General features: G+C 34.9%; 1 protein-coding gene across 3 annotated transcripts in view; it reads left to right on the forward strand.

Moving 5' to 3' along the window:
• The first annotated feature begins 12885 nt into the window (after positions 1 to 12885).
• Positions 12886 to 18886, forward strand: part of dnc (phosphodiesterase dunce) — a 1099286-nt gene continuing 1093285 nt past the window's right edge. For 2 of the 3 annotated variants that reach the window (XM_069818411.1, XM_069818412.1), the window contains exon 1: positions 12886 to 14460. In XM_069818411.1, the coding sequence (XP_069674512.1) occupies positions 14213 to 14460 (248 nt within the window). In that variant the 5' untranslated portion in view covers positions 12886 to 14212. The remainder of the gene's footprint in view (positions 14461 to 18886) is intronic. The other variant, XM_069818415.1, reaches the window with a different exon arrangement.

Below are 18886 nucleotides of genomic sequence, written 5' to 3' on the forward strand. Positions count from 1 at the left end.
ACATTTATTGATTGGATCAATATAACTAATTTTGAACATTGATTTAACTTCATACTTCGCGTGTTTACAGCGAAACCAGCTGACTGATCTTCGAGGCGGACAGCCAAATTTGTACCACATTTAACCTACCTCAGCTGTATTTTAACAATTTAACATTTTAATATTTATCACTACTTTAATTCTCATGTCAGGCTACCATGGGTAACTACTAGAATATGTAAATGCAATTTTAACAGCAAGACTTTTAAAACACAGCAATCATTTGTATCAGGCATGCTCTTAATTTACTTTTTTTTAAATATGGAACATAATATTTTCCACATGAAGAATCAATAGCATATTGTCATTTTGTTTTCACATTTCATTCTGTGCTCAATCTTTAACATTTATGATAAAATGCATTACCACAGGGTGATATCTTGGCATATGTACATGTATTCCTCAATAGCATAATTTTCCAAACAGAGTACTCATTTAGAATCAAGCATGTTCGTAACCTGCTAGTTTAATTTACGTATTATATGGAACACAATACTTCCACATGGATATTAATAATATATGTAATTATTGCACGTCATAATTCCATTTGTGTCTAATCTTAACATTATGATAAATTGAAAATAATGTTCATGTAAACAGCTGAGATAATGTAACATTTATCTAGTCAAGTGGTAACCATGTTTGTTTGTCCGAATATTACTTCATTCCACTTAATTTCGTAATTCAGTATTCAGTATGTATGATACTTATGATGATCTGATGATGGCAAATAATTGCCGAAAACGTTAATCAAATCAATAAATGTGACATAGTTAATAAGAAGACGGACTCATTTAACCTATATTCACCTAATTTAATTGCTTATCGGTCTATACCGCCTTTTCAAAATGAAAATATTCCGTAGTAGCTTAAATGTTTTACGGTGTTTTTACTTTATCCATACGCAAACGGATCACTCTCTATAACACAATTCACGGTAAATACATATTTTCATTTCTAGCTTTCTTATATAAAACTTAACACATGAAGAACATGAAGAGCCAGTTACATATTCATAGAAAGTCTATTTCGATTTATATTGTTTTATTTAGTTACATTCATTATATACAATAATAGCCACGAAGTAGATCATTGCTGAACATTTAGTAGAAAAGCCTTTCAAATGGTCATATGATGTGTTTGAAATATATATTTTTCGGCTGGTCACACTGTACATGATGTGTATCTGTGGAGAGTTATGTCGTAATTACGACATATATAAGATTATGACGTAGGAATTAAAAAAGACGTAAAAACTCCGAAAATAGTAGTTTTTTTTAAATAAAGGAAGGAAACAATTCTAATTAATGTAATAGATCGTCACATAATATAACGGCAATCTGAACTACTGGGTGTTCAGTTCAAAGTGTGTCATGGTTCGCTGTATGCCGTCATGTGGCTAGCCGATGAGCCTAGAGAATTCAATCTTCCTACACTTCCGCAGAGGCGTATAACCTATAAGGCAGAGAAGTTGCCTAGCAAGTACGGCGTTCATTCTGAAGAGTACGTACCGATAGTACAGTAACGCCGGTAGTGGCAGGAATGTGAACTGTTTGCAAATAGGTACTGTCGGGATATGGGGAGAGGGTTAAGACGATTACTTACGTATTTGTTGACATTAACTTCGACGGTCAACATGGACACGGAGCATTTGATTTGTGTTGTGGAATGTTACCGTATGCAACCGATGATAACAAATACCCTGCGTACGACTTGCCGGCGCAAAACACAGTTCGAAAGAGGTTATGGTAGCACACAGACCGTACAGACCGCCATCTGTTGCTACGACGTTCAAGTTATACCGTACACGTTCTCAAGTTCAGATTAAAGAACGCCTTAAATAATAGGCAACTTCTCTAACATATAAGCTGAAACTCGCTTCAAATCGGTGACCCAACAACAGTGACGTCATGACACACTTTGAAATGCACACCCAGTACATAATGTGTGTAACGGGAAGGTCGCGTCTTTTTTCAAATATCAGTTTTTGTTGTACAGATAAGGCCAGATAGATCTAAATATAATTTTATTGAAATACTCTTTAAGTATTTCTAGCGGTACATGTTTACGGTGCACAGCGTAGGTGTGTTCTGTTCACATTAGAATGTGACGACTAAGAGAATTAATAGGAGTGTGTGTTATGCGCGTTAGATTGCAACAAATAAGGTCATCTAATTGGAATTAGCTTTGACTCTCAAGTCTCGTGTAATGTGGCAATAAATCGATATCTGTTAGCATACCAATATGGTATTCCTATGTATGGAGTGCTTGATGTCTACTCATCAGGAACGGCAACAATGCCATTATGGATTTATTTAGCACTGGGCTATATTAAAATTACTATAGCTAAAGATTCTTAATAATTAGGGCTAGGATTTTGATGACCTATAAGTCATGGAAAAATGCCCTAAAAATGAATTTATGACCTAAAATCCTTTCAAAAATGCCCTTAAATGCCCTAAAATTTATCTTACATAATTGGCTTAGTAGGAAAAGAGGTTTTGTACTACTTAATACGTATTTAGATTAGTAAATAAATTAAATTTTACATAATTTTTTCTAAATAGTACACTTTAATTAATTATTTTACTTGATGTAGTTTCATGTATGATAGTTCACTTCTGCGTTGGCATGTGGACATGAGGTCGGCAGTCAGTTGGTCGATCTTGGCCCTTCATGGGCTGTAGTGCCATGGATTTACTTTACTTTTAATATCCATGCAGTCTACCACAAGGTCACACTTATCCGGAATTAGCAGGTATGGAGGAGTCTATTGAAGGGGTGGTTGGACTGATCCTTTACATGGGGTGTACTACATTAAAATGGCAATATTTGTGTAGAAAAACGATTAAAATATCATACAAAATAATGGGTATTAACGGACAAAATATGTAAAGAAAATATCAAAGAAAATAAACATTATTCTACATTAATAATGGGGATTTATGGCCAAAATTAAATGGAAATGCTTAAAAAATGACCGAATAAAACAAACGATGCTCTTATGAGTTGAAACAGGCAAAAAATGCAAAAAAGCCCTAACAAATACGTCTTAAAGCACTCAGTTTATCACATAACATATAAATACTAAAGCAGCTATGTTTCCGGCTTACTAGAAAAAAGATGCAATTTCATCAAAATCCTAACCCTAGTAATAATTATTGTTACCATAACAGATAAATTCTGTAGGACCAAAAATTAATCTTTAGGCCTACGTAGACCATAGCTAATGTCACGTTTTATCGTCAAAGAGTGAATATTTTGGCCCATTTCATCCTCATTCTTGTAAGATCTTTTAGTACGTGGTCTAAGGATTAGCGATCTAGACTTGTGCTCTGAAGTTGCGCTAGATTTGAATTAAAATCCTGCTTTCAGTTTTGGCGTAGAATTACGTCTATCTGATCTTTTCTCCGAGGTGATGTTTAGGAGTTGGCTGTAACGAAAATGTGTATAGGCCTAACGCAGAAACATCGCGATTCGAAGTAAAAACTGCGAACGCCTTATGATCTTTTACAAATTACAAAGTCTGAAATTTTTAACTTAGACTATTCGAGTATTTCTGATTACACATCTATTCTAATATGCTACACTATATTCGCTATAATTAGTAATTCTTTGAAATGACATCGATTGATTAAAAGTCAGTCATTACTGAAATTTTCAATTGTGATTAAAAATTGTTGTCCGTAATTAACATGCTGTGGACCCAAATATCGCGAGTTGAAGCGCAGCTGAGAATTATGGACATTTCAGGATATAAATATCCGGAGCACAGCTTCTTAAAAAGAAATATTAATTTCGGAATATGTATTACATGTCTTTCTCGTGTTAAATTTACCATACCTGGTTAACACATCTCAACACACAAACAACACAAACAAATACAACCACACAGGCGTATACAAACTCAAATGTAAGATCTGCAACAACTTCTACAAACACGTTACAAAGAACACATCATAGCCATAACAAATTACAAAACACTTCCACATATGAAGGGTCTACTGCAAGAATGATGGATGTCATTTGGAATAGTACATTTTTCAGGAGAAGTAATTGAAAGTTTGAAATGCCTAGCGCTCAAAGCTTAACTGTGATTTTCCGATCATTTCTGGACAGTGATTCAGTGTTAATGCCATGTAACTCTGTATGTACATTCTATATGTCTTAAGCTATGCATTAACAGCCTTGGTTCATTTTCGACAAGAAAGTGACATCCATCATTCTTGCAGTGAACTCTTCATATGCAGATCACATCACAAATGCTAACCACACCTACAGAGACATCAACGCAGACATGGAAATTCTACACATCCAACCAAAGAGCCAGAAACTAAACACACTAGAACAATACGAAATATACAGACACACAAAAACACATCCAAAAGAAATTCTCAACACACAACTCAATTTCAGAACACACACATTCTTTGTCTCCACATTGCACTACAAAAACACATCCCCACAGGAAAAAATAGGCGCCAAGACCAGCAACAATCAGTTCTGAAGAAAGCCAATAACAGGCCGAAACATATTAACCAGGTACGGTAAAATTTAACACAAGAAAGACATATAATACATATTCCGAAGTGATACAGTGTTAAAATTTGTGTAATCAAGATGTATAAAATATTAATTTCTACAGCCTTTTACATTCCTATTTCATTTTAAAATAGCCTATTTCTTATCCTTATGTGAGGATAGATTTTACTGCTGTATCGGTTTTATAACGCTTCACCTTGAAATTCTTAGTCTCCAAAGCATCGTATCTGGAAGACTGATATATTTTACAGTACAAATTCGCTTCCTGTGCAACACTACCGGTAGCCTACTAGTCCGTCGTGATTGAGCTATTCATCCTGTTCCACCTCGTCGTTCTACTTCGCTTTTTGCTAATAATAAAGATAGAAATAGTGGCATTCATAGAACTTCTGGCTCGTGCTGTTTCCTTTTAGATCTCTTCCCTTTAGCTCTTCATTGTTTTCTTTTTTCTTGAGATGTTGCTAATAAAACTGGTTTTAGTAGTCCGCTTTTATCTTTCTTTGTAAAAGTCCCAATCATTTCAGTTGTTAATTTTGATATCTCGTACCATAGTAGCCTATGTCAGATATAGTACATTTCATTTATTTTATTATTTATTTCGTTCTCTGCCTTCCTCCCCCTCGTCCCGAGAATTACATATCAATAGCAGATTCTATTGTTTCTCTGTCTTTTCATCTTCACTTGCCATAATTTAATAATGTCATTCAAAGATCACTTCCAAATTCAAAGTGTTATAAATATTATAACATTTGAGGTGGCTGCTGCCGTGTTAGCTCTGTGGTAGCGCGGCTGGCTCCAGACTAAACAGCCCGGGTTCGATTCCCGGCGGGGTCAAAGATTTTCGTGTAAAATTTTACCTCGAGACTAGGAGAGATGACGATGCACAACTTCTAATCACTACAGATTGTGCACCAATATGCCTGGGTTAAATATGAAGACAAGGCATATGTCAATGCTGATAGTGATTCGTCCGTCGGACGAGGATGTTAAGTCTGGCGGCCCCTTTGGTGCTATTCGACAGGATATGTGCCTGCACCAGGTTTCACCTTCCCTTCAGCTTCATCATCATCATCATCATCATCCTCACACATTCCCTACACTACACTTACACATACACTCACCATAGCAGACAACCTACTTCTCCACACAGATTATATCATGCACAGCGTGGCCCGCCGAAGTGGTGTGCAGCTTGAAAATAGGTTACAGTCCTGCTATCTATTCGTAAGTGACGTGAGTAGGCATTGGATACACATACACACATTTAAGATAGCAAAAGAATCTTCACTGTGTTGGGCAAATATCGGGATTTTGTTTTTAAAAATATTTGGAATAATTCCGCTGTTCTCTTTTCCGAAAAACTCCATTCTTTCTCCGACACCCTGCACGGCACTTTGTAGGTAATATAGACCTTTATTCCCATTTTCTTGAGAGACAGGCATCTTTCAGTTGCTGGATTGTTAGGTGTACTAGGGAAGCTCGTACGGTACTTTCAGGTAACTCCACAACCAAAAGTCGACCGGAATAAGATCTGGAGACACGGACGCCATATTGTTAAAAGTGCCTACTGACGACACGATCGTCAAAGACCCATGAAATTAATTAAGTCCTTATGTAGTGGTATAGATGTGGGGCAGTGCTCCATCTTGCATGAAAATTGTGTTTTCCATGTCGTGATTCCTCAGTCTAGAAGTGACGGAAATTCTGTAGCTTACATACTGCAGTCTAGTTAGTCTAGTAACGATTTCCGTTTGTGACGTCTCTGTTACTTCTTTGAAGAAATGTGGACCAATGATGACTTGTGAAGTGAAACCACACCATGCAGTGGCTTTCAAATCATGAAGACCTTGTTGAAATAAAATTTTGTAATTGTGTCGATAGCTTAGTTCAAAAGAGAAACAACTCAAAATTTAAAGTTTTGGGATAGCTGAATTTTAAAGCTCCATGTTTCTGTGAAAAATCCAATTAACACACTCTAATTTGAAACTTTTATATATATATATATATATATATATATATATATATATATATATATATATATATAACATTAACAGAATTTGGAGTAATTTCAACCATTCTTTGATTTTTCACAGCAATATACGGGTTTCTTAATATTTTAAATTTTGAGTTGTTCCCCTTTTGAACTGAGTCTTCAGAGTGACGGTTAGCGTGATGAGAGAGCCCGGGTTCAAATCCTGGTTGGGAAAAGTTATCTGGTTAAGGTTTTTTCCGGAGTTTCCTTCAACCCATTAAGAGCAAATAATAATCATCATCATTATCATCGTTCTTGCAGGTATTAGGCCTAGTGGCCTGTTACGGTCTCCGTCCATCTTTTCAGGGGGCGTCCCTAAGGTCGTCCCAAAGGTCGTCTGCCATGTGTTATATAGCGGAGAATTTGTCTTGGGAGCCTGGAACGGTCCATCCTTTTGACATGGTTAACCCATTTTTGTTCATAAATAGGTGTAATTTTCAATTATTTTGTAATTAGTTTATTCCTTTTGTGGTCAAGCAAGCTGTAACCGGCAGTCCTCCTTATAAATCTCATTTCAGCAGTTGTTTAGGCGTTGAACATCTGAGTTTCGGACAGTCCAGGCCTCACTATCATACATGAGGACAGGTCTTGCTAGAACTTTATAAGCTTTTAACCTGGTATGTTTTTGAGTTTTCGTGGTTGTGAAAACCTGGTGGATTGTTCTTAAGGCTCCATTAAAATGTTGAATATTTTCAGATATATCAGTAACAGGTAAATATGTCAAATTATAACCTAAATATTTCAATGAGTTTACCTGTTCTAACGTATGGGTTCCAATGCAAATTTTACTCCTAACTGGCTTTTACCTTGGAACGCCAAAATTTTTGTTTTGTTTGGGGAAATTTTCATATTGAAATTTTGCTATTACGTATATTCAGGTGATTTATTCAGTATTGTAGCTCGTCTTAAGAGCAAATAATAATAATAATAATAATAATAATAATAATAATAATAATAATAATAATAATAATAATAATAATACTTACTTTAATACTTATTTGCAAATGGCTTTTAAGGAACCCACAGGTTCATTGCCGTCCTCACGTAAGCCCGCCATCGGTCCCTATCCTGAGCAAGATTAATCCAGTCTCTATCATCATATCCCACCTCCCTCAAATCCATTTTAATATTATTCTCCCATCTACGTCTCGTCCTCCCCAAAGGACTTTTTTCCTTCGGTCTCCCAACTAACACTCTATATATTTATGGATACGCCCAAACGTCCTACATGCCCTGCCCATCTCAAACGTCTGGATTTAATGTTCCTAATTATATCAGAAGAAGAATACAATGCGCGCAGTTCTGCGTTGTGTAACTTCATCTCTTTTAACCCCATATATTTTCCTAAGAACCTTATTCTCAAACACCCTTAATCTCTGTTCTTCTCTCAAAGTGAGAGTCCGAGTTTCACAACCATACAGAAGAACCGATAATATAACTGTTTTATAAATTCTAATTTTCAGATTTTTTGACAGCAGACTAGATGACACAAGCTTATCAACCGAATAATAACAGGCTAATAATAATAATAATAATAATAATAATAATAATAATAATAATAACAATAATAATGTTTATTGCTAGAATAAAGATACATGGTTTGTTTAAAGGTAAAAATCACTCTAACATTCCCAGAAAGAGTAGGCCTACATAGGTACTTGTGCTCAGGGGAATTCCATGAAATTTTAAAACAAGTATTTAATTAATTAATAAAGAATAATAAGTAAAAAGAGACAATAAAAAACACAGACATTAAAATAATTGAAACTTTATATTGCCTCACCAAACAATAATTTTAATTGATTTCCTTAAAATAAGGAGTATTAACAAATTGAATGTTTGGTAATTTTGCTGATTTCTTGTTATAGAGCCTTGGACCGGAGTTGCTACTATAATTATAAGCTACAGTTGTAGTAGGCTATATTTAGATCCAACTGCTGGGTAACTAGGCATTATCAGCTTCATCTCACTGAGACGCTAGATAATCATAGCAGTTGATAAAGCGTCGTAAAATAACCAATTTAAAGTATTCCACCATTAAGAAAGAAGTGTGCTTTGTCCAGAAAACTTCATCCAGTATTAAGTTGAATCTCTGTTAGTACAAATAAAGCAAAATCATATATTATCGGCTTATTAATTTTTTTTTAGTCCTAGCATTGCTGTTAATTTATATGGGTACACACTATGTTTTCTTCGAATTCTTCAAACTGTGCTATAACTCATTAGAAGAAGTCTGGGTACTTGACTAACATTACTAATTCTACAGTAATGAACTTTACTAATTTCAGTACTTGTCTAAAGCATCACAGCTGTAGTGACATACTGGTTTTTGATTATATCTTTGGTCTTCTTCTGTCAGCAGCAGAATCGGTTTCCTCAAATAGCCTGATTGAGTTCCCGCAATTCCAAATGGAACATGGGTCATATCTTAGACTATTAAGTGTTCTACATTTTGTCAGACCTAGAGAATGACTGCTATTGCTTTCATAATAGCATTGGACCAGTTGTATCCTAACATTTAGAGCGTAATTATAGAAACATGGTGTGAAACTTAAATATTCTTGTTGCCGTATTAATAAAACCATTAATGTTTTTTATATAAAAATGACAACTATGAAAATGAAAAAAGTAACAAATGAAAAATCCCTTTGTTTGCCTTACACATTGATGTTTTTTTTTCCTACCTTAAATATTATAACACGAATTCTAAATGAGGCAGTAGAGCAAGTGGAAAGCTTCAAATACTTGGTATACTATAAGCAGTAACATGAGCTGCTGCCAAGAAGTCAAAAGGAGGATAGCAATGGCCAAGGAAGCTTTTAACAGAAAAAGGAGTATCTTCTGCGGACCTCTGGAAAAAGACCTAAGGAAGAGACTAGTGATAAGCTTTGTATGGAGTGTGGCATTGTATGGGGCAGAAACAGAAGAAGTAAAGATAAGCGAATAGAAGCATTTGAAATGTGGATATGGAGAAGAATGGAATGTGTGAAGTGGACAGACAGAATAAGAAATGAAGCTGTGTTGGAAAGAGTGAATGAAGAAAGAATGATTCTGTAACTGATCAGGAAGAGGAAAAGGAATTGGTTGGGTCACTGGCCGAGAAGAAACTGTCTACTGAAGGATGCACTAGAAGGAATGGCGAACGGGAGAAGAGTTCGGGGTAGAAGAAGATATCAGATGACAGATGACATTAAGATATATGGATCACATGAGGACACGAAGAGGAAGGCAGAAAATAAGAAAGATTGGAGAAAGCTGGGTTTGCAGTGAAAGACCTGCCCTTGGGCAGAACACTAAATGAATTAATGAAATATTATAATATTTATAACACTTGAAAATTTTAATTAACTTTTGAATGACCTTAGCTCACATATTCATCATATAAGTAACTAACTTGATAGCGTTGAAAATCTAGACTAGACATTCTAGATTTACATTTCAGACATGTTAAAACTTATGTCGGACACATTTTTCGGAACTCTCATAACGGGAATCAATACAACTTCGGCATTGATATCACATTGGTAAAGGATAAACATCCATGCCCTAGACGGAATTCGACCTCACGACCAATGTGGACATCACGATCAGCTGATAATAAAAATATAGGTATGGTATCTCTTTTCTTTCCATGAATGCGTCATGCATGATGCATTGTTCCTTTTGATGAAGAGCTATGTTTCATTCCCAAGAATTTATCGTCACTTTAGTTATTCATAAATCATAACATAACCATAATTTACTTTCGAGGTTTGTACTCTGTTGTCCGTTCTGTTCTAAATCCTGTAAAGATCACAAACATCAGTACCGTACATTAGGAATTAGCACAACTCACTGGGCACATACGTAGTAATATCAATGTGCTTTTATTATTCGTTTTCTTCAAGACAGATTTAAATAAATGCCATTTTTATAGAAAGCATGAAAATTAATTATCAGAAAAATAATAGTATTATGTAATGTACTTGCATTATACAATTTAATAATATATCATTGCACATTAATTTTATCTAGTAGGCTATATGTTAAATGTTTCTGGAACTTCAAAGTCGGGGAAAGAAGAAAATTATTCCATTATTAAAATAAAAATTGAAACTTCTTTTAAGTGTCCTCCAGCTAAACTCTTACAAAGAGTTCTACCTCGTACATTACATGCTATGGTTCACAAAGCACCACTTTGTTATCACTGATGTTCATTCATTCATTCATTCATTCATTCATTCATTCATAGTGTTCTGCCCAAGGGCAGGTCTTTCACTGCAAACCCAACATTCTCCAGTCTTCCCTATTTTCTGCATTCCTCTGAGTCTCCACATATGATCGATATATCTTAATGTCGTCTATCATCTGATATCTTCTTCTGCCCCAAACTCGTCTCCCGTACATCATTCCTTCCAGTGCATCCTTCAGAAGACAGTTTCTTCTCAACCACTGACCCAGCCAATTTCTTTTCCTCTTTCTGATCAGTTTCAGCATTATTCTACAACCACTCTTTCCAACACATCTTCGTTTCTTATTCTGTCTGTCCATTTCACATACTCCATTCTTCTCCATAACCACATTTCAAAATGCTTCTAGTTGTTTCTCTTGACTTCTCGTAACGTCCATATTTCTGCCCCATACAATGACACTCCACATAAAGTACTTCACCAGTCTCTTCCTTAGTTATTTTTCTAGAGATCCGCAGAAGATACTCCTTTTTCTATTAAAAGCTTCCTTTGCCATTGCTATCCTACTTTTGGCTTCTTGGCAGTAGCTCATGTTACTGCTTATAGTATATTCCAAGTATATAAAGCTCTCCACTTGCCCTACTGCCTCATGTAGATTAGCAAGATTAGTGGTGCCTCATGGTCTCATATAGTTCATGAGGTCCCGGGTTCGATTCCCGGTTAGAGCACAGGAATTTTTCCTTAAAGGGGATTATTCCTGTGTTCGTCCATGGTCTGGAATTTAGGTTAAGTTTAGATTTAAGACCTCTCCTGGCACCACATTATCATAATCACCCTATCACATCATCGGGGTAATGTAACTCCGCCTTCCAGGCGCCCCAACCTCAGAAGTGGGTTACAATTAAGCCACGGCCAGGAGAGAAGACCAGAAATGTCGAAAAGACAACCTGGTGGCATTGGATAAAAAAAAGAAGTTATCATATCGCTAGACCGACCACAGCAAAGGCCAAACAACAGAGAAGGTAGACGACACCCAATGCCAATGGCATGGAGATAAACGTCTGCTTTCATGTCTGAAATCGAACCCAGTCCCGCTGAGTTTAAACTAAAAACACCGTCTCATACTTGCTGCGTTGTTCACCTTTTCTTATCAGATCTTGTCTCTTTCCTCCGATGTAGACCTACATGCAGTATACAGTACTTGGTCTAGTACATGTTAACCTCTAGAGCCCATTTCTTGTATTCTTCTATTAATCTTTGTGTCAGATACTGTATATCTTCGTGTCTTAAGCGAATAATATTTTGGTCTTCTACAGTAACGAGATCATTATCATTCAAGTTTAAGTCCATATTTCTTTTTCACTATTTTCAAGCTTGCTGAACGTATCTTTTAAATAATGTAGGTGTAATACGCTTACTGTAAATACTTCTATGATGTTGAAGTAATCCGAGATTTCCTTTCTAACTTAAATTTATCATTATAGAGTTCAACTATTACGATGAGTTCAAGTAATATAATTAACAGTTTAGTTGACCTGAGCATGGAAAAATGTGTTGAAAGAACTCGAGCTAAGAATTTAAGAGTACAATCCGTTTACCTTCATAAATAACCTTCGTGTGCACTTATGTGTGAAGATTATTGTTAATCCATGTGCATTTAATAAGATAAACACAGCCTTCCCCTCCCAGCACGTCCCTTGGACACTTGTGTTACGTCACTTACAGCGTTATTGTCATTTTAAATATGTTCGCATGAAGATAATGGCTACTTTTTCTGTTCAAAGCGAAATATGTATATGTAACGGGATAGGTTCATAAAAGAAGAAGGGATTTTTAAGAGGGGGAGATTAACAAAAATGAACAAGAGAATACGTAAGAAGGCTGAAGACAAAGATGGAAAAATAAGATTGTGGAAGTGGGGAGAGAGGAATAGGACAGAATACGTCGACAGCGGAGAGGGGATTTGTGAGACGGAGAACGGCTGAGCGAGAGGGAAAACGACCTCGTGCCGCGCATGTGCACGATGGTCTTACATGCCCAAGCATTTCCACTCCCCCTCCTGCTCCCACTGCTGACTCCCCCCTCCCATCTTACTCTTGATATTTGGATCGCCCATATGTGTACGACGTGTAGTGTCTTTCATTCGCTACCTAGTAGTCAACTGTCGAAACATTTTTTGTGCAATATTAAAATTAGATCGAATAAAAAATCGAAGAACGTTATTTTAGTACGTGACAAGTGTTGTGTGTTTGTGTGACGAGGTGGTCTGGTGCGTGTTCTGTTATTATAACCTCACATCGAGTGATTTTTCCCTTACGTGTCAACAGAATACTTCGATTTGTGTCCTTCTGGTGTTGATCTTCAAAAGAAATGTTATAGTTTTGTCAGTGATATAAATATCCATATTTCTCGTAATGCAAGAATATCCCAGGGAAGTGTCGGCAAGTGTGTGATAAGAAGTGTTATAAGTGTGATCACAACATATAACCCATACATATAGTGCATTTTAAATTTATTTAAAAGTGAAACAGTATTTTTGTTAGTTATGTTTTAGCGAAAATTGTTTAAATTTCATGTAGATCTAAACGAGCAAGGTCAGTGATGTTTTGAAAATAGGAACGTTCGAATAAACATTAGCAGTGCCATCTGTTGGCAATGTCAAACATCGTGTTGAGTTTGCATATCAATTCATACAGGTGGCAATACATGTGGGATGCATTGTGACATATTTCAGTGAAATAACGTTAAATACATTTTCTAAATACCAATTCATTACTAAAAAAATCTGCTAAAATGTCATTGGATTGTCCACCGAGGTAGAGATATCGAAACATTTCTGGTATTTTAATACAGCTAAAATATGTTAAGTTGGTTTCATTTTATAGAAAACTGTTTTTAGTAAAATCGGGCGTAGTGTAGCTACATGTTACTAAATATTTATCAATAAGCTTGCGTACAAAGTCCACAAATTAGCAAAAATTTAATAGAAATCTTTTGATTTTTTAGGCTTCTGTTAATGAATGAAGAGAACTGAATTTCTCACACAAACCCAATTGTGTTACTGTTGCATTGGTATTTCAATTTAAGAATAAAGGTTCCTGAACTGGATACGTAATAATCGATATTTAAATTATTTATTAATTCTACGTAGGCCCTATATCATCATACAAGTCATGGATGTATCTCTGCTGAAGCAATTGTACGCGAAAAGATGGTACAGGTAAAAATGAAGTTTGTCGAATTGAAATCGTGTGGTGTTGCATCCTGCATCCTACCTGTGACATTGCAATGAATCCCATGCAAGTGACAACTAATGAACGAACTAATAGTGCTATGGTGTTGAACCCCCAAGCGTCCCATGCAAGGACGTCCACACACGTGTAACAACTAATCATGAGGGACACTTAGCGACCTTGTTTGACCCGGAGATATGCTTACACTCTCCCTGCTCCTATGGTCGCTGTTCCGCGACAAAATCCTCATTTGTCAGTCCTGCCGAACGCTAACGAATGTCAACGATCCAGGGAATCGCTCATGTGTGTCATCGACCAATCCCGCCTCAGCAAACGCACAAACGTCATGTGATCCGACAAATAATAGACGACGGAGATCTTCCAGTAAGACGCATTCGAGACGAAGCACGAGAAGAATTCAGACTGACCGAAGGCGTGCAGAAAGGTATCGCTATCTTAACATTATGTCCGGACAAACCCATTTTTTCTAACAGTTATTTGTCCTGTTTCAAATGAAAATGATGCTCTTTATTCTGCAGAAACTTACAGGCCCTATCAGAAAAAAAAATACATTTATTTCAGTGTATCTCTATATCGTTCTTAATGTTTTTAAGGAGTTAGGTACAGCTTACAGATATAACATTTTTGGAAATATTCAACATTTTTTTCCTCCAGTACTGTATGTTGTACAATAATGAAAATTGGTAGGCCTATGTGTAAAACACTGTCCTTCTGATACATGAAAATAAATATTTTTACGATTTAAAAAATATATATTTAGTGACGGTTCACTGTGCAGTGATGAAGCATTTCCCTCATAACTCATAAACTTGTTAACTTTTTCATGTTGCCTCTCTTTTATTTTATTACTGAAACTCATGTCTACAATATCATGCTCTTTCAAATACATTCCTTAATAATGTAACATTTCTTTTTATTTTGTGTTCGAAGAAAATACTGATATTTGACCCTTTTTAAAAATGAATTTATTTTTTATCAGACAGTCTATCAAAGATAGAGAAGTGATCTTGCATCATATTGTAGATATGACAATCATAAATACACAAAGAAAATTTCATCACGGAATGTTGGATAGTTTTTTAGTTATATAGGAAACGCTTCATCACTGCACAGTGAAATGAATTTTGAAAAGAAAAAAAAATGTAAATAATTTTTTTAATCGTAAATTTTTTTTCATATAACAGAAGGACAGTGTTTTGCACGTACTAATTTTCATTATTATACAAGATATAGTAATGGAGGAAAAAATGTTTAATATTTCCAAAATTTTACTGCTGTAAGCTGTACCTAACCCCTTAATATAACTTGTTTTCAATAAGTTATTCTCTCCTGCGCAAAAACTCTGAAAAAAGGAAAAAAATGACAATTCAGTAGGCCTAGTGATTTTCATTGTCACGATGACTCTGTGAGTCATTACTCTTGAGGAGTATAGATACCCTTTTAAATTTAATAGTATCAGTGCTAAAATTTTCAGTTACTACCTTCATTTTAAGCCAGTGGTCCTATTTGATTTTTCTTATTACTCTCTTTGAAATACATAATATTATCGCTATCTCACAATTGCACCCGTCAACTCCCCTTTTTCCGTTAATATTGTATAGTAATCATGAAATTCAAATTTACTGAAAATTAAACTTTATGATTTAGGTCTACAGTGATACAGTGAAACATTCCAATAGTGAGCATTGTCCGAGAAATGTCTCTTGTTGGGATAATCGGTAAAAATTAATATGTAGCCCTATTTCAATATGTTCTAGGTTATAAGCAGACAGCGGATTTTGGGTCCCGACGCTGAAGTTAGGCGTACGTGAGTTGCAGGGATATCATTGAACTCATTTCGACACTCCCTCCGCAAGCCAAGACGTCTTTTTGCTATGTAGGGACGGAATATCCGCTGTCTGGTTAAATGCTTCATCTAATATATAGTCCAGAATTAATTTTCATTTTAATTCTATAAGTTTCGTTTATATAGGTCTACTTTTATTGATCGCTTTAACAGTAGGCCTGTGACTTTCTATGCTGTCAGATTCTTTTTCGTTTCTTAAATTTCTAAAAAGTATATTTTAAAATATAAATGACTCACATTGCTTTTATCAATTAATATTTATTCTTTAATTACATTCAGTGAACATACGAAAAAGTGGTAACCTAAATATTAACATAGTAAAAAAGAAAACACAACATTTCATGCATTTGAAAAATCTGAAATTATTTTTATTTTCGGCATAATCTGAATTTACGTTTCTAATGGACTTCTATATCATAAGTGATAAGTGGTCACAATTTTTACATCACAATTCTGTGATGTTCAGGTAAAGGGGGACAAGTCGTTTTTTGTTCAGATGGAATTTTGTTCCCCAGATGAACACACAAGTTAAATTATACAATTGAATGTGCAAAAATCAAAAGAATACTATCAGTGATGCGTTTTATTTGTGTAGGAAATTATTTGCAATAAGAGTTCCAAGTTTAATTTTCATTTAGCTTCACACTCATTTTTATGACTTATCTCCCTTTACACAAACAACATAGAATTATTGTACTGCGTAGCTGTCAGTAGAAATAAATGTAAGAAATTGTGAAATAAATGTAATTGCTCATGCGTATTTAGGTACCCGCATTTGTTATTGAGAATTTTGGCTACAAATAAGTTATTTTTCTGTAAGAACATATGGAAATATACCAGGAAATTTTTAACTGTCTCTTAAAAGGCCTTCGTGGTGTACTATTGAGAAGAGTCCGTTAAGGGACGTTTTCATGAAATACGGTGGTATGATAAATATGAAGTAATTTTTTTCCCAGAAAAATTTAATAGGCCTATAAATCGAGAAAATATATAATTGTATCTTTCATATTTAGTCTATAAATCACAGCAATATTTACTAGTAAAATAAAAATACCTTGATATCATAATAACAGCAAAGTTGTTGCTGAGACAAAGGAAATGTTATTGGTAAAGAACTATTGGGAAAAACCTTCGCAAGAATTATTTTTCAAAACTGCCCATCCAGACAGATTTCTTCCACTTAAACAGCAGGCCTACTTTCTATCCTTAACTGCGAAGTGGCATTTCATTGGCAAACGTGCAAAACTATTTTCACAAACCTCAGTTGTGCTACCGACTTCCTTTATACCTACTACCCGTATGTTAGTTGAAAAAGAATCTTATAGATGGTAGCTCATCATTATCACTAAATGTCATTACATTAAAATAAAATTCAACGACTCATTTAGAAACTTTTTACACGATGCTACATCGTTTAGAATTTCGTCAGCCGAAACATGTCTCCTACGCTTTTTGTCCATACTACAATTATTACAGAATCTATCAATTTTCTAACAATATCATAGTGTTCTTAAATGCTACAGGCTCATGTCAGTAGATTTAGTGGCATGTAAAAGAACTCCTGCGGGACAAAATTCCGGCACATCCGGCGATGCTGATATAAGCTCTGCAGTTGCGAGCGTCGTTAAAATAAATAAAAAAAAATTAAACAATATCATGCAGCATATAACCACTAAGAACTTTACCTGGAAACTTCATAGTCATGTTTTAAAATAAGTCAAATGGATATTACGAGCGATTAAATTCGAAGATGATTTCGTCTAGTAACTTATCAAATAGGTGACGGGTTAATGACCCATTAGGCCTATATTATGTTGTAACTATTTTAATTAACAAACGTTTTCGACCATATTAAGTCATCTTCAGATTTTTAAGAACAAATATATGAACATAAAATCCAGTGAAATATGGTACACATGGTTGAAGCACGACATTATATTATAAATGTGTACCATACTTCATTGGATTTTGTGTTCATATGTTTGTTCTTAATAACCTGAAGATGATCTAATAGGATCGAAAACGTTTCTTAATTAAAATATTTACAACAATATAATGGGTCATTAAATCGTCACCTATTTAATAAGTTATTAGACGGAAGCATCTTTAAATTTAATTGCTCGTAATTTACCTGGAAAATTTCTGCAAAGCTTCTTTGCACTTTTCCGACAGAAACATCCCTTCCAATTACACAATCACTACAAAATTAATTCTCTCTGCCAGAATCAGCAAGAAACTTATAATTCTCTTCTATAATGCTATGGGTAAGCTCAATTGTCTTGTGTTTGTCCTGTGTTATCTTATTGTAATCTCGAGCCTAGGTCTTATCCAGCGTACATAGCTTGAGACGCTTAAGGGAAACGCATAGATTCGAATAATGCCGCTTAGTGGTAAGGTAAAGAAACAAACGCATTGTATAATAACACAACGCGTCTTACCAAGAAACATTCATACACATTTATAAGGAGTGTGTTAATCTCTGAATTTGCAGTAGAGTTCTCACTTCATGTACAATTTAGGTCTTATTTTCGTTAGGAATTATTCTGTGTATTAAACAAATTGTGAATTATGCTACTCGTAATAACTGTTAATATTACCATGTAAGGTTCATTTTTAAATTGAATACATAATCTCTACAGAAAATGTTCAGTTTTGGATCGTTTCCTTCCATTACTTTAACTAAAATGATCGCAGTTTCCTATTTTGCATTTAACTTTTCTTTACAGGAATTTCTGTGATAAGGAAATATCCTATTGAAGTCTTCCAAAAACTGAGCATTGTTTCAATTCAGAACTATAGTAGTATTAACTTCAATAATTGAGTGACTATCTATTAGTAAGCTCATATATATGAAACGTAGCAGAAAATAAACATTTTTCTTGTTTGTGGCTGTTGATCATTTATCTAAACATCGCTACTGGATCGTGATGTATTTTGTAATAATTAACAAAATAGGATTTATTGTGACTTTGGTGATATTGAATGGCGCAGTATTTTACATTCA

This window comes from Periplaneta americana, chromosome 2 (genome assembly GCF_040183065.1).
Source record: "Periplaneta americana isolate PAMFEO1 chromosome 2, P.americana_PAMFEO1_priV1, whole genome shotgun sequence".
In the NCBI taxonomy this organism is placed as follows: Eukaryota; Metazoa; Arthropoda; class Insecta; order Blattodea; family Blattidae; genus Periplaneta; species Periplaneta americana.